This window comes from Chelon labrosus (assembly GCF_963514085.1).
Source record: "Chelon labrosus genome assembly, chromosome: 20".
NCBI classification, from domain to species: Eukaryota; Metazoa; Chordata; class Actinopteri; order Mugiliformes; family Mugilidae; genus Chelon; species Chelon labrosus.
In genome coordinates, this window is record NC_140353.1 from 2,765,670 (window position 1) to 2,782,166 (window position 16,497).

Here is a 16,497-nt window from a genome sequence, read left to right on the forward strand (position 1 = left end):
AAATGGTGGGTGATGGAAATGGTCCAGCCTTACACATGCAAGATTACATACATTTGCCAACCAAAGGAATTCCTATTATCATTATCATCATGCTCCTTCAAAGATTTTCTCTTGCTGAAGGAGTCCCCATCAAGGATAATTGAGACATAATAGTGCTTTATGTTTACTCGGGGCTTAGATTAATGTCTCCAAGGATGCCATTAGTGGTTTGGATTGCTGTATGTCAGCCTGGTAAGGAGGCTGCTGTAGGCGCTGCAGAACGGAACAAGCATAAATGAGGGTTCATGGGAAAAAAGGGGACAGAAATCCAAACAAACAGAAAACATAACGCAGTTAGCTGGGGCATCACTGATTGCCAGGGTCAACCTAACCCCACCCCCCCACTGGTGATAATGGTGTGCAACACTAAAAATGGAGAAATCCCTGTTTTTCAGCACGAGCGGGTTGAGATTGGTGGGTAGGTGGGGGTGAGGGCTCCATCTGGAGTGGGCACCAATCAGAGCCATCAGGAGACAGGAGAGTGATGTCTGCTCATGCAGTGGAGGACAGAAAGGTTGAGTGGTTTGATGGGAAGTAGAAAGAGTTCATGTTTTGATGGGAGAGAGGGGATATTACAGGATATGTGGCACTCTCCATCGGGCTACGGCGAGCTCTTCAGAGCTGGAGCAAACAGCGATCCTGCCTACAGCCATGACCCGAGAGGTGCAACCAACAGGACACTTGTGCCCACACAAGACCCTGGTAGATTAGCAGCTCTGACGTCCTACTTGTGGGTAATTTGGTGAATATAAAGTTTAAATCTGAGTAAAAGGTTTAATAAATGGCCATAAAATAAAAGTCAGTCTAACTTTTTACGGAAAATGGTGGCCAGGAAAGCATATACAGCAAATACCACGTCTATTATTTATCTTAAATGTTCATTTGTTTTGTTTGACATTTCCCATTTATGTTTTTTACTTTAAATTGCAGAAAACATCTGAACAGCAGAACCTTGGATAGATTTTAGTTCACCCTACTTGTGGGTATTTTAGTGAACTTAACATAATGTTGGAAACTGTTAGTAAGCGGCATTAAAATAAAAAATATGAAACATTTAATCTAACTATGTGCGTTTTCATCCCGTTTGTCTTTTTCCTTTAAATTGCAGAGAACATCTGAACAGTGGGACCTCGTTTTTATAACGTGCTGTTCACTGACATAAAAGCTGTTTAAACCAATCTGTGTATTTCTCTGCAAAAGCAAAACATACTGATGCTTTTTTTCTTTCTATAATTTAATTCAGAACTGAGCTTAATTGAACTTGACAGGTGGTTTACTGTAACTGCTGCAAGAACAGATCAATTAGAAGAAGTTTTAACGGGGAAACATATTACACATTTACAATTACAGTTGGTGAAAACACTGAAGGAGGGTTTTAAAATTAATTTAAAAAAAAACTGCCTGGCCTCGCTGTGTCATTGTTTCTATAAGCTTCTGCAATGTCTCCAGATTTATTTCCATCCAGTGTTGCATTCATTTTTCACCAAGATCTTGTATTGATGATGGGAGAGTCTGACCACTGCACAAAGCCTTCTCCAGCACATCCCAAAGATTCTCAATGGGGTTAAGGTCTGGACTCTGTGGTGGCCAATCCATGTGTGACAATGATGTCTCATGCTCCCTGAACCACTCTTTCACAATCTGAGCCCCATGAATCCTGACATTGTCATCTTGGAATATGATCCATTGATGGAATAACCTGGTCATTCAGTATATTCAGGTAGTCAGCTGACCTCATTCTTTGGACACATAATGTTGCTGGACCTAGACCTGAGCAACTGCAGCAACCCCAGATCATAGCACTGCCTCCACAGGCTTGTACAGTAGACACTAGGCATGATGGGTGCATCACTTCATCTGCCTCTCTTCTTACCCTGATGCCTCCATCACTCTGGAACAGGGTGAATCTGGACTCATCAGACCACATGACCTTCTTCCATTACTCCAGAGTCCAATCTTTATGCTCCCTAGCAAACTGAAGCCTTTTTTCCAGTTAGCCTCACTGATTAGTGGTTTTCTTAAGGCTACACAGCTGTTCAGTCCCAATCCCTTGAGTTCCATTCACATTGTATGTGTGGAAATGCTCTTACTTTCACTATTAAACATAGCCCTGAGTTCTACTGTTGTTTTTCTTCCATTTGATTTCACCAAACGTTTAAGTGATCGCCGATCAATCAGGATTCTTTTCTGACCACATTTCTTCCTTGAAGACGATGGTTCTCCACTATCCTTCCAGTTTTTAATAATGCGTTGGACAGTTCTTAACCCAGTTTTAGTAGTTTCTACAATCTCCTTAGATGTTTTCTCTGCTTGATGCATGCCAATGATTTGACACTTCTCAAACAGACTAACATCTTTTCAGTTGGGGTTAAATAACTTGTTGTCAGCTGAAAGATAATCACCCATACTGTAATTATCCAATAGGAAGCTTTACTTAGTTAAATCCAGGTGGTGACTTTGTTTTTGGCCAGGCAGCGTAGTTTGTTGTATTTAGATTTGGCTACAAGTAAATTATACAAAACTTATTTTAACGAGTGAATTATAATCCCACGTATTATTTCCCTCCCTCTGGGGGCGGCTCTTACCATTTTGAGCGGGGCCAGTATCAGGATGACATAGCGGACCTCGCAGCAGTTCTCCCCCCAGTTCTGCGGCCTCTCCAGGCGGGAGATGCACACGTGACGCCTCTGGAGATGCTTCACGTTGCAGCTGGAGCAGAGGGGAGGGTAAAAAAAAAAAGGAGGAGTTTTTTTTATAAATGTCAACGCCTCACCTCACCGGCAGCGCCCCTCATTTCCATAGATTAACCTCTTTCTCCGCAGCAACAGTTAGACAGAATTCAAATGTGTTGGGTGAGCTTGCGTTACCTTGCAAATAGTCACACGTGTTTTGTTTATTAATACACAGTAAGTGGGAATGTAGGAGTAGACACTGTAGTGATACTGTAGTTCTGTCAGTTTGATTAAAATATCACATTATGTAAATAACACAGTGATTTGCTGTTGTGTAATTCAAACTACGTATCTCCAGATTTCGTTGTCCAAACTTAATCACAATCTACAACATTTGTTCATACATAAATTAAAACTGTTTCCTGATGTGTCAATGCTCCAGTATTGTTATGCTTTGGTTAAGTTTATGTAGATCAATGACTAGGTTTAGAGAGTTATTATAGAAACCAATCAGGCATAACATTATGACCACCTTCTAACAGTGTGCAGGTCTCCCTTGTGGTGACTCATCAGAGAATGGACATGGGCCTTCTGAGGGTGTTCTGTGGTGTCTGGAAACAGAATGTTGTTGGGGGGGGGGCTTTGAGGGGAGGGGCCTCTGTGGATCATCCCACAGATACTTAATCAGTTTGGGATCTAGTGAATTTGGAGGCCAGGTCAACACCTTGTGCTGTTCTTCATGGTTTTTTTTTTAGTTGTTCCTAAAGTGTTTTTGTGTGTGTGTCTGTGTCAGGCTGCATCCTGCTGGGGGTGGCTGCTGCCATCAAGGAGTGTCATTGCTATGGGGTGGGGGTGTCTGGTCTTGTCTAGGTGGGTGCTACATGTCTAAGTAACATCCACACCAATGAATGCCAGGTCCAGAAGTTTCCCAGCAGAACAATGAACTGTCACAAGATGGTCAGTGTTACTGACTACTCCTGTCAGTGGTTTTAATGTTGTGGCTGATCATATATTGTGTACTTCATATTTTATATTCTCCCTCTGGAGGGACGGGAGTAAAGCTGCTGCTCTTTTGGATTAAAAAGGGGCTAGATGAGGTGGTTTGGGCGTCTTGGGACGATGTCCCCTAGGAGTCTCTCTTTGGTGGTTTACCAGCATGGTCTGCTGGGAGGAGACCCAGAGGCAGACAAAGAATTCGCTGGAGGGATTACACGTCTCAGCTTGGATAACGTTTCTATGGTGAGGGACGTCTGCAAAACCAGGTGCCTGGTCTGGTCTAGGTGGGTGCTACATGTCTAAGTAACATCCACACCAATGAATGCCAGGTCCAGAAGTTTCCCAGCAGAACACTGAACTGTCACAAGATGGTTTAAATGTTATTTACTTCTCATGTCATAATGTTGTGGCTGATCGGTGTATAACTTTCAAAGCAAAAGTAACCATGGTTGCAGATAAGATTACAGACACGACACGTAAATAGACGTTTAAAGGACAGAATCACAAAATTATTCACCTGGGGCAATATTATATAATCACAAACAATTAGGAGCAGATGTGTGTGCCTCAAAGTCCTTTAAAATTTAGTTTTACTTAATTAATTTAGTGCAACCAGCTCTTCACGATGTAGAAAGTTTTGCAACTGATTCTGGGCATTGGGAGCTCTGTACTTCAAAGCTCGTCTTTTCACAAATTAGTGCAGACCTTCAGGACAGACGGTACAAATTAATCCTGGGAGCAAACACGATAACCTGAAACACTTTATTTGAAGGAAGGAGGAAGGATGTTATGATGGGCACAGAGCAAGAATAACATCATGAATGAGACTTTACCAGTGGTTGAGTCTACAGACTATGTGGCCCTGGCGTACAATGAGCAACGCTGGATGAGGGCTTTAAAAATAGTAATGAGCCTAATAGACAAGTGTTCAGAGTGAGTAAGCGTTGCAAGGTTGCATGCGTGTTGTGCTGTCTACTTAAACCAGATCAGATATAAAAGAGCAGCCAACAAAACATCTTTTAGCCTGTAAAGAAAAATACTGAAATGTAAAAAAAATAATAATAATAACTACACAAGGTTAAAGAACAGGTTGTAGTTTGGATTTAAAAAGTAAAATTGTCCATATTTAAGTCAGATGTTTTGGTGAACCATTCATCCACCTCAAGCTCCTCCCTGTAGTATTGTCATTGGGTTTCCTTGAACGTTAATATGTTGTTTTAGAGATGCATGGTTTTCACTGTATTATTTGCTGCACGTGATTTATTGGCAGTGCTTTGAATTATTAGATTTTCTCCTTCTTCTTCTTTTAAATATACAATACTTAAAAGAAAACATCAAGTACCGAAAGAAATGTCTTCAGATTGCTTCAGATTTGTTTCCTAACAAGAGCACATGAGCCAAAGATTTGAAATTCACTTAACCTCCTGACTACCAGGACTACTATTTTTATTTTTTTTCAAATTCCCAAATATTTTTAAGGTTAGAAAACATTTTTTTTAAGATATCATATAACCGATGGACGACATTTTTTATTAATGAGAAAGAGAAAGGTACCAAAGCCTCACCCCTTCACATTGGTATCGTTGAAAAGCCCTAAATGTCCTCTGTAGATAACAGAAGGAGTTAATTCAGTAGTATGCAGTGGGTGGGAGATATTCAGGCTTACAAATGTCCTCCACAGACGACAAATTTGAACTACTGGTAGTCAGGAGGATGAAGAAAACTGAGAAATAATCAGATAATTAAAACTTTGAGATTATTTTTTGCTGAATCAATGCATGCAAATTAACTGCTGATTGATGTTTTTTCATTGCTCAACAAATTAGCTACCAGATTAAGTGTTTCAGCTCAAAACCTTGCCCCTGTACACGGTGTTACTTACAGGATGCAGAGCCAGGACTGCTGGTACTGGACCCCGGTGGCGGTGGCTGTCACTCCCTGGATCGTCTCTGACAGCAGATGAACTGTGGGGCAAAGGTCAGAGGTCAAACACAAGTTAGAGTGAGGCTGACCTCGCGCTCAGTGTCATCCTCTGTCATTTCCTGCTTCGAGGTGCTGAACTCTTTCTTTTCTGTTTGGGTCTTAGAAGCACAAGCGTTGAGTGTCCCTGACTAATAATCCTAATGTGTGTATGGATTCGTGTTCGTAAGCATTTCAAATAAAAGCCTCAAATGCATTTAAAAATAAAACCTGGCTCCGATTTGTGTCAGCCAAATGCCTAAAATGTTCGATAACGTCTCGTGTGCCGCGCCAAGCCTCTCGAAGTGATGTCTACATCAGAGGCGTCTAACGAGCTCGCCTTCTGCTGCACTGTGTGCAAACATCACACCGCGAACAGCTAACAAGGATGCTCGCCTAACCTTAGGAAACACCAGTGCTCGTGCTCGCGGGCAATAATGAAAAAGAAAAAAAATCACATTTCATTATGCTGCCATGTTTAGAGAGCGCAATCCACGAAATATGGGCAACTAAGGGCAATTCAGAAGGCAGCTCGCCTCTTCTTAATGCGAGGAATCTCCCTTTCAACGTCTCACACTGGGAGTGATGAATAACAGTATTTTGGGGGATATTCTTCTATCCCAAACCCCTCCAGAAGACCCGCTATGCTTCGCCTTCGCCACATCCTCTCCCACTCGTCAGCACGGAGAAAATTACAGGGTGGAAATGTTTTGTATCGTAAGCAGCGGGGACGATCATTTCCATATCGTTCTGATTTTTTCCCTGCCAGTGGTTTCTCCTCTTTCTTTCGGCCTGTCTTTGTCTTTCTCTCCATCACTCTTCTTTTCTCTCCCCTCTGCCATGCCGTCTCATCAATAAAGTATCCTCCATTCATGCCAGAAAATGATGGGCGTCACCATGACAACAGTATCACAGTGCTCAAGGAGTGAGAGAGCCAGGAGGGGAGAATGGAGGAGGAGGAGGGGGGGGGGGAGTAGACAAGAGAGACAGAAAAATAAGAAAGAGAGAGAGAGCGAGAGAGTGAGCATGTAGATAAAGAGTAAAAGAGGAAGAGAGGATGAAAAGAAGTCTGTGGAGAAGGAGAACGACAAGGAGAGAGAGGAGAGGGGTGGGGGGGAGGAAAAACAAGAGAGACGGGAAATATAAAAGAGAGAAACGAGAAGGAGGACGCATGCAGAGAGAGGGAATGAAACTCAGAGAGGAGAAAACAAAAAAAAAAAAGCTGCAAGCATGAGAAACAGGGGCAAAGAGGGTCCAAGGGAACGGAGGGGTGGGAAGAAAAAAGGAAAAACAAAGAAGATGACAAACAAAAAGGAAAAAAAGGGAGGATGAGGCGGGATGAAAAGAAGAGCCGGAGACAGAAGGGGGACGGAGAAGTGGAGGAGATGGACTGGGATTCAATTCAATTAATAGCAGTAAGCCTGACAGCCATGTAATAATCAAAAACCATCCAATTTCTCATTGACGTCAGGGATGAGGAGAGGAGGGAGAGAGAGAGAGGGAGAGAGAGATGCAAACAGAACAAAAGAAAGATTAAAAGATATAGAGAGGACGGAATGAGGATGGAAAAGAAGGAGGCAAAGGTTACGGAGAGCAAAGTGGAGACAAGAAACACACGGCAGGAGGAGGAGTGATGGATGGATGGATGTGTGGAGCCGGCGAGGATCCTCTCTATCCCCCTCCATACCGACGGACCAGGCGGCTGCTGTCAGCTAATGGCTAACGCTGCTAACACACTAGCGCCCACATCACAACCCCACTTCAGTGTTTTCAGTGCCAAATGTCTTTTACCCAAGTGTGATAGATGGTTTCGGTGTCAAGAGCGGTTCAACGACCGGACCGCAGCACGGACACGGTCAGTTTTTAGGGATAAATGCCACTACAGCCAAGAGTGGAAAGCTTCTATTAAACGTATTTGAAGAGCCTATTAAAGATTCATGCAAGCAGATTCTCCCTGACTTTTTTATGATTAAAAACAAATAAATGTGATGTCTGAGTGACTTTGACTAAAAGAGGAGATTCCTACAGCATTTATTAAGGCTTAGGAACAATTCACAATTTATATTTTATTGGCTGCCTGCAAGACCGATTCCAATTAAACCATAATCGTTAAAAAATAATTACCTTTATATGTAGTTTGATTCATTAAAGTGGAGATTACTATAATACTGGAGCACAGCTTCACTGCCAGTGCCAAAATCTACAGTTCCTAAACTGTCCACTAGAGGCCGGCTCCAAAAGTGAGTCCCCATTGACCTCCATTGAAAAAACTCCAACTTTAAAGCAGAAATAAACATCCATTATCCATTTAAGACCACCGTACAGAAGAGAATTCCTATTTGTTTTTATATCAAGGCATAATAAGAGCGTGGCTGCTTTGAGTGATGCAGGTTGCAAGCTGTCTGCATCAGCTCCACCTCTTTGACCACTGTTGAATTAGTCTGACAGTGCCAAAATGGGTAAAACCAATGGGTTCAACACGATAGTTTGAACAGAGGATGCAACAACGTCAACATTTTAGCCAGAGAAGAAAGATGGTTTAAAAAGAGGAGGTAAAGGAAGCCATCTATGTCAGATTGGGACGCCCTTCTCTAAAGGAGGTGGACTGAAATATAATCTGACGTCAATCTACAATAGAGTGTGAACATCTGTCTCCAAGAAGTTTCACCCCCGTTCACACCTTGAGACTGGAGCCTCTGACTGACAATGGGTCGATAGAGCACCATTCATTGGAGAGAGAGGATCTAATTGGTCTAAGGGGCTGTCATGTGTGTAAACCCCAATTCCTCCACCAGTCCTTTTATAACTGAAGAAGCTACTTGGATGAAACGTCTTCAAGAACCTCTACAAGTCCAGTTCTCAGTCATCCAGGCCATAGTATATCCAAAAAACACTAAAGAAAGGCAACTGGAGTTTGTTGAAGACGTCTCCTCCAACCATAGGTAAGTATCTAGTTCAGTATCTAGTCGGGTAACATCCACAGATGTGCCAATTTAAACACAAACTCCCCACCAGCCCAAAGAAACGAAGAACCTACTTGGGTGAGTGGAGTGGATTAATATAAATAAACATCCACTGCCTGGCCAAAAAAAAGTCGCCACCTGGATTTAACTAAGCTGACGACCTGAATATACTGAATGACCAGCTTATTCCATCAATGGATCATATTCCAAGATGACAATGTCAGGATTCATGGGGCTCAGATTGTGAAAGAGTGGTTCAGGGAGCATGAGACATCATTGTCACACATGGATTGGCCACCACAGAGTCCAGACCTTAACTCCATTGAGAATCTTTGGGATGTGCTGGAGAAGGCTTTGTGCAGTGGTCAGACTCTCCCATCATCAATACAAGATCTTGGTGAAAAATGAATGCAACACTGGATGGAAATAAATCTGGAGACATTGCAAAAGCTAATCAAAACAATGCCACAGAGAATGTGTGCTGTAATCAAAGCTAAAGGTGGTCCAATGAAATATTACAGTGGGTGACCTTTCTTTTTTGGCCAGGCAGTGTACATTGCACCTGCTCCTAACTGTAAAAACGTGGAGGGTAGTTTCTCAAAGACAAAATCACCTATTTATTTCCTATAAATGCTCAGGATCATATATGCAGCAAAGGAGTGTACTGAACTGTCTGAGAGGAGTTTTATGTGAGCGATACTTTGCGTGATCAAATTAAGACGCACACACTCAATACTTGTCAGTTGTGTGATTTCTGTGCGGTTTCATCAGCTCTTTCTATGCAAACGCTGCTGTTTCTACACACAGAAAAGATAAAAAAAGAAATAAAAATAATAAAATATATCACAGATGCTCACACGTGGCATATCAAATGTGACAAACTTCAATGGAAAGAGATGAAAAAACATGTGGAAGGCAAGACTGGATGGCTGGATTGGCCGCTTTGATCTCTCCCCGGATTCTTGGAGGATTCTTTAACTGCGTTATCCACACAGTTGGGGCGGTAGGGGAGGCAAAAAATAAAAAATAACAAAAAAACAGATTGCACTTTCTGCAAATCACATGAGGATAATGCCGCGTGTCACAAACAAGGGAGAAACGAATCAATAAATATGCTAAACTGGTCGGGAGGAAAACAATATCTAGTCTAACTTCATAAAATGGCAGAAAAGTCTAGTGAAATGTGCAGCTGCAGAAAACAAGGGGATCCTCTGTGAATGTGTGCAAGGAGACTCTGCATTATGGTCGGAGGTGACCTCAATAAAGCCCTCTGATCCTACGCTGCCTAAAAGATTAACTGTAGCCTCGGTCATCCGTAGACCTGCCACCAAACACACACACACACATATATATAAATATATATGTATATAAACACACACACAAAGAGGAATGATTGGTTTCCTTCAAAAGAATGTGGAGGTCGGTGGAGGGCACTTGGAAGGAGGTGATTAAAACACAGGATGCTGTGGCAGAAGCAGTGGTGGTAGATGAAACACTCACTGCATATTAGGCAGCCATCGTGTAGCCAATCGGCATGCGGCACACAGATGCTGAGATGGTGACATGGGTGATGAGAGGGTCGCTCGGACTGGGTCAACGGTGAAAACCTTGTTATCTGGAGAGGTTGTCGACTGTAATCGTCCACTTGTTTGTGTAATAACTAATTATATTAAATACATGGATGCCCTACATGTGTACAGTGCCCTACAGGAAGTCTTGTAGAGTATAGGAGAAGGTGAGATCCCTCAACCTTCAGATTTTTAGCAAAGCATTTTCTTTTTCAAATAATTTTGGACGATTCTCCAAGAAAAGAACAACAAGTCGGACACTGCGTTGATTTGAAGGGCAGATGAAGAGGCGTCGATGTATCTGTGACACGGCTCGTCTGTAATCATTTGACGGCTCAACGGATCGACCCAGTCCCGAGCGTCGGGGGGAGAGAGACGAGCACAAACGGCATACTGATGGTGATTGGTACAGAAGCAACGCCGCTGATTGCAGCCTCACGGCGGCTGATGCTGACATTTTCATTCAATTAGCGCAGCTTACCGTCATCAAAGAAAACGAAACTTTGAGAGTTGTCTGCATGTGGAGAAGGAGGGGAGAGGAGAGACAAGAGAGTCAGTTCAGTCACCTTTCTGCCGAGGCTTTGGAGAAACATACGCAGAAGAAAGAATACACACACACACACATATATATATATAGGCAGATTCTCTGGTTAACAGACACACACATATAAATATCTCTGCTGAACAGAAGCTTAATTTCCTGCCCTCCTTTACCTCATGCATATTAAATATCATTTTCCAGAGAAAATCCCTCACTGTCTCGTCTTTGTTAGGCACAGAGAGATCTTATCTTGATTACTCTCTACAGCCTATTACCAAAAATTGGATTTTATCACCGATACCAGTTATGTGTTCAGCCGGTGTGAAAAGAAGAAAACCAGAAGACGTCAGTAGAAAAGGATCGAGACGAGGAATAAAAAGGGACATGTATGGAGGGGGAAAGAGCCCGAATTAATGGTTTCAATTTAGTATTCCAATCATTTCGCGCATAACGTTACAGAGAAGTGTCACGGTGAGAAGTCACGCAGGCTGCCAGGAAAGAAGATACATTACTACTGTTATACCAAGAGGCAGAGATGGTTGGATTGAAAAACACACACAGAAGCTTTGCTGTTGAATTACCTGCAGAATATTTATGACGCCTGCTTGTTGGCTTCAGTGTCATGATGTAAGATTAATAATAATAATTTAAACCAATCAGGCATAACATTATGACAGTTGTGACTCATCAGAGAATGGACATGGGCCTTCTGAGGGTGTCCTGTGGTGTCTGGCAACAGAATGTTGTTAGTGGGGGGGGGGGGGGGGGGGCTTTGAGGGGAGGGGCCTCTGTGGATCATCCCACAGATACTTGATCAGTTTGGGATCTAGTGAATTTGGAGGCCAGGTCAACACCTTGTGCTGCTCTTCATGTTTTTTTTTTAGTTGTTCCTAAAGTGTTTTTGTGTGTGTGTCTGTGTCAGGCTGCATCCTGCTGGGGATGGCTGCTGCCATCAAGGAGTGTCATTGCTATGGGGTGGGGGTGCCTGGTCTGGTCTAGGTGGGTGCTACATGTCTAAGTAACATCCACACCAATGAATGCCAGGTCCAACAGTTTCCCAGCAGAACACTGAACAGTCACAAGACATGGTCATAATGTTATGCCTGACCAGTGTATACTATATTGATCCCACATTGGGGAAGGGTCGGTGAAGGGTCGTGGGGGGGGCTGGAACCTATCCCAGCTGTCACTGGTCTAGAAGCAGGGTACACCTTGGGCAGGTCTCCAGTCTATCACAGGGCTAACACAGAGGGACAGACAACCGTTCACACTCACAGGGTTAGGGTTAGGGCTAGTACCCAGAGAGAACCCACGCAGACCCAGGGAGAACATGCAAACTCCACACAGAAAGGCCCTAGTCGGCCTAGATTAGAACCCAGAACCTTCTTGCTGTGAGGCATCAGTGCGAACCACATTGGGAACATATTTTTCTGCATTTGAACCATTCATTTGTTCACCCTTTGAGCAGAAGGCTGTGTTTAGCAAATTGGGCGTTAGATGCTCGCTCAAGGCACCTAAGCCATGGACATGGAGGGATGTGAACCAATGACCCTTTGGTCCCAAGCTTCCGCAACTCCCGCCAAAGGAGAATGCAACGTTCCCGGAGGTACTGCAGTACCAGGTCGATGCGTGGATCATTTCTTTGGTCCAAAAATCTATTCATATCGGTCCCTGGGTAGGGGACGTATCAGATATAGGAACAGATGCTGCACTTGATCTTAGCCAAAAGGCCAAGGATCGTTTGGGTGACCCTATGAACGTGAGTGGGAATGGTTGTTGGTTTGACAGTATTTCTTGAAACATGACCTGTAATACCAACCGTTATAACTGGTTACATGGACGTTATTTATCAGTGATCTGATCAGTTACATGTGTTCACCTGCTCCAAAACATCGGCAACTGCAGAATTTTATCGACGAAGTGGTTCTGGAGCGTCAAATCTGTCAAAAGCTTTATTGACAACACCGAATGCAGCAACCTTTTTCATCTTTTCAAAGACTTGTTTGAACAATTTGTGTTTTTCTACCTAAATGACTCTGTCCTGTATGGAAACTGTTTACCCCACATCAGCTGAGGGGGGGAGAATCCAGCAGATCAAGTTTTCACATGTTTAGTTTTATTATCAAAGGTTTGCAGCATCCCAATTCCTTCTGGTCAGGTCTGTCTCTTCTGATTGAGGTGGTTGCATGTCACATTTTTATTGTGATTATTAGTGGAATACTCTTTATGATGGACTGCACTCCTGCCTTTGTAATTATCATTCATCTGCACCAAATATGTTCAACAAACAGGCTGTTTGAGATTTTCAGGGCCTCTGCCTCAGAAAAGTCCCAGAATGTGCAGTTCTGTTTTTTCTAAAGACAGTCTCCTTATAATATTTTACAGGTTGTTTTTGTACTGGTAAAATACATTAAAAAGAAAAGAAGAAAGAGAAAATCTGGAGGATTATGCAAATCAAGGCAAAGTGGAGAGCCAGCAAGATCGATCAAAGGTGACAGCAATTTAGGGAGGCATTATGGTGCAGTCATCACAAACAGGGCGAGCGCTGTAGCTGCCGAGCGTCATGGAGGAAGAAATGCAATTGTACATCATCGCGTAAAACATTGACAATCCTGTGGCAGCTGCCCATCACTCCTCACCTTCAGCAGGCTGCAATGATTTATTGGTTTAATAATGACTAAGCGCGTTAAAAGACGCGTTACGCTCAATTACTAGAAGTCATTCAGATGTGCATACAGCAGCAGCAGGAAGAGATATTATTATTCATGCATTGCATCATCAGCAGTTCGCTGTTCGTTCGTTATTCCCCTGCACCAAGCGCGTTCTGTTCCCCACCGCCGAATCCCAAGACAAAAGGGAAGTGAGGAAAAAAAAAAAAACAGCACAAGTTGGCCTCCAAAAAAAAAATAAAAAAAATCAACTCTTCTGTTCAAGTTGCAGCAGGACTAATTATCTCTGTGGGCTTTCATCTTTTTCATTTCTGTAATTCTCTGTTCTTTCAGCGCCTGTTATAATCTCACCCCTGTTCTCTTTATCTCGCAGCTGTACAGTATTACACTCCAAATGAGCTGGCCCGCTCGCCAGCTGTAATACCCCACTGTGGCAGAGTGAATGCAGATACGGCAGAAATTAATACCTGAAGAGATATGTCCCGTTGATAACATACTTACGTGCAATATGAATGTATCCCCCCACCCTCCTCCAGCCCCCGGGAACAGCCTTTTGTTCCCACCCCAGAGATATTATTTTTTTCCCCTCCTCTGCTCTGACATGAGTGCTTCACGTGTGAATTCAGGGATCCGACCCTCAACATGGGAATTTAAACTCTGATTGCAAAACAAGGCACCGAAGAGACCGCTGCACAGCACAGTCCTATTAAATAATTAATGAGGCCGAGTAAAAGAGTAATAGGTAGCTGAAATGCACAGGTTAGAGCATTTCTGCAAATATAATTCAATTGCCTCTTCATTTGTCCGTGTAGCTGCAGAACTGCTACCCTCAGTACGTTAACTGATCCGCCATCTCTCGTCTGTTACTATCCTACAGCTGTAGCTAATGCATTTCCCCAGAGAGATAACTCGGCCGTATTTATACACCACTTTTTCCTGCACAAAAATGTCTTGTTTATCTTTAGTTAGTTAGAGAATGACTCAGATAAGGATGCACTCTTGACTACGGACTTCAGCTGAGTGTCTGCTCATAATTGAGATGTCTAAATCTGTGAAAAGCTAAAAGTATTTTGTCTGGTGAAGATTCTCAGTCATCCAGGGTCACGGTGCATCTAAAACCAAGCAAAAGCAAAGGCAACTGGACTTGTTTGAGTTCTCTTGAAGATGCTTCACCGCTCGCTAATGTGTGGCCTCTTCAGCTTGGCGTCCACCTGAAACTCACATGACTAAAGGTACGGCCATTTAAGGACTACCGGCGACGAGGGCCGACTGTGACGTCGCCTCCCGTCTGCTGAGTCTGGCACATGAACTAAAGAGTACGGCCAACGAACAGCTGGCACATATGTTCTGCGCCTGGCAAGGAAATAACTCAGCTCGATCACAAACTGGAGGAGCTAATATTAGCTGGAGGGGCTAGGAAGTTAGAGCTACATACCTTCTCCTCAATCGTTTGGTCTACAGTTTATGCATTCTAGATGATTGTGTCATTGTGAAAATATTTACATGATGAGCTAAAGATGTAAAAAGAGAAGAGCTTTCTCATTGCTTGCATGCTAGTGACAAAGTCTGACCATAAGCTTAGTGCAACGGGGCGCTAACCCTGTTACCGACCCACTACTCACCTGCATTTAAGGGACGTTATCTCTATCTCTTGTTGCACAGTAAACGGTTCACTAACCCGTTAATAACACCTCCCAGGTTAATCTGAATAGTATCCGCTAATTAGAGATGAGTGCTGGGTCATTAACGATTTAACACCTAAGCCTCAAAGTGTCCGCCTGGACAGATTTTGTGCTTATTTTGACTATAAAAAGGTCAGAAAATGTCCTGTGAGTAAGTGCTTTCGCCTATTTTCTTCCAGAAAACCTGCAACTTTTAATATCTGGCAATTACTGACAATTTACTACATAAGAGGTTAACAACCTTTCAGGAGAGGGTTGCAGAGAGTGAAATTAACCGCAATGACACTGCATTGGCACAACGTCTCAGCTTTCAGAAACCGCTGGAAAGTGTCCGCAAACAGTGGCGTAGTTACAAGAATCCAAAGTGCGCTCGCACAAATGTACCCCCTTAAACCTATGAAGACGCTGCGGTGCATCAACAGTGCTCCACAACCAACGTAGGGGCAACGTACATCAACTTTCCGACAAATTTCGCTAAAAGGATATGTACGTCCTCTTTGCCTGGGGCTCTAGTGAACCTAGCACCATGACTGATCACCACCATTTCTTTCAATTCTTCTAATAAGAAGTATAAGAAGCGATGCTGTTTTCACAACTAAATTAAGGAAACCACTAATGTGCACTCTGGATTTACAATTGACCATCAACGCCATCCAAACACTAGTCAGCAATGTGTCTTTTGTTTCTACTTCCTGCTTTACTTTCAACAATGGCGACTGAAACTGTTGCTGAAATTTCACCAAAGACGAGTCGTACAAATGTTTGTTTATCCCTAGCTACTCAGTTAACCTTTCCTCAATGTGTTCCATCTTTATTGATCCAAAACAATCAATGCAAAACAGAAACACGCTACTACCAAGAGGACCAATCAAAGTTCTTGTGGTCTACGACGTCGTGACGGGTGGTTTCATTTCTGGGGAGGTGCACGTCAGCTACGGCGCTAGGGTCTGCGTTGTTGTCGGAGCTTCTTTTGACACAGAATTATAAACCGCCTATAAGACTGCAGTGACAAATTAACGACTGCTAGTATGTAAATTAGTTTATCAGTGCAATGTTTTGATTCGTCCACGGTTGAGGTGATTTTGCAGCAGGGCACGCTGAAAATGACCGAAAACGCTCAAACCCGATTATCAAAAGAGCGAAAATTCTTTAAACCACCAACCACGGACGATCTTCTGATATTTCCTCCTCAAATCAAAACAGCAGGGTCAGTATTTGGACTATTACAGTGAGTTCTGTCTGATTGTTGGTCTGTGGTCAGGTTTTAAAGGGTTAACAGACCCTAGTCATGTGAGTTTCAGGTCCTAATGATGGTTAAATTCCCCGCCAGACCGTACCAAAGAAGCTACTTCAACAGCTGCAAGAAAACTCAGTCCAGTCACCTTTAAAATAGATTTGTATTGTTTTG

At 43.1% G+C, this 16,497-nt stretch overlaps 1 protein-coding gene across 1 annotated transcript in view; it reads right to left on the reverse strand.

The window, feature by feature from the left end:
* The window catches only part of slc4a11 (solute carrier family 4 member 11), a 94,813-nt gene that overhangs the window by 32,750 nt on the left and 45,566 nt on the right, over nt 1–16,497 (reverse strand). The window contains exons 6-7 of the mRNA XM_084568697.1: nt 5,590–5,671; nt 2,625–2,748 (exon numbers count right to left, since the gene is read on the reverse strand). Of these exons, the coding sequence (XP_084424823.1) occupies nt 2,625–2,748; nt 5,590–5,671 (206 nt within the window). The remainder of the gene's footprint in view (nt 1–2,624; nt 2,749–5,589; nt 5,672–16,497) is intronic.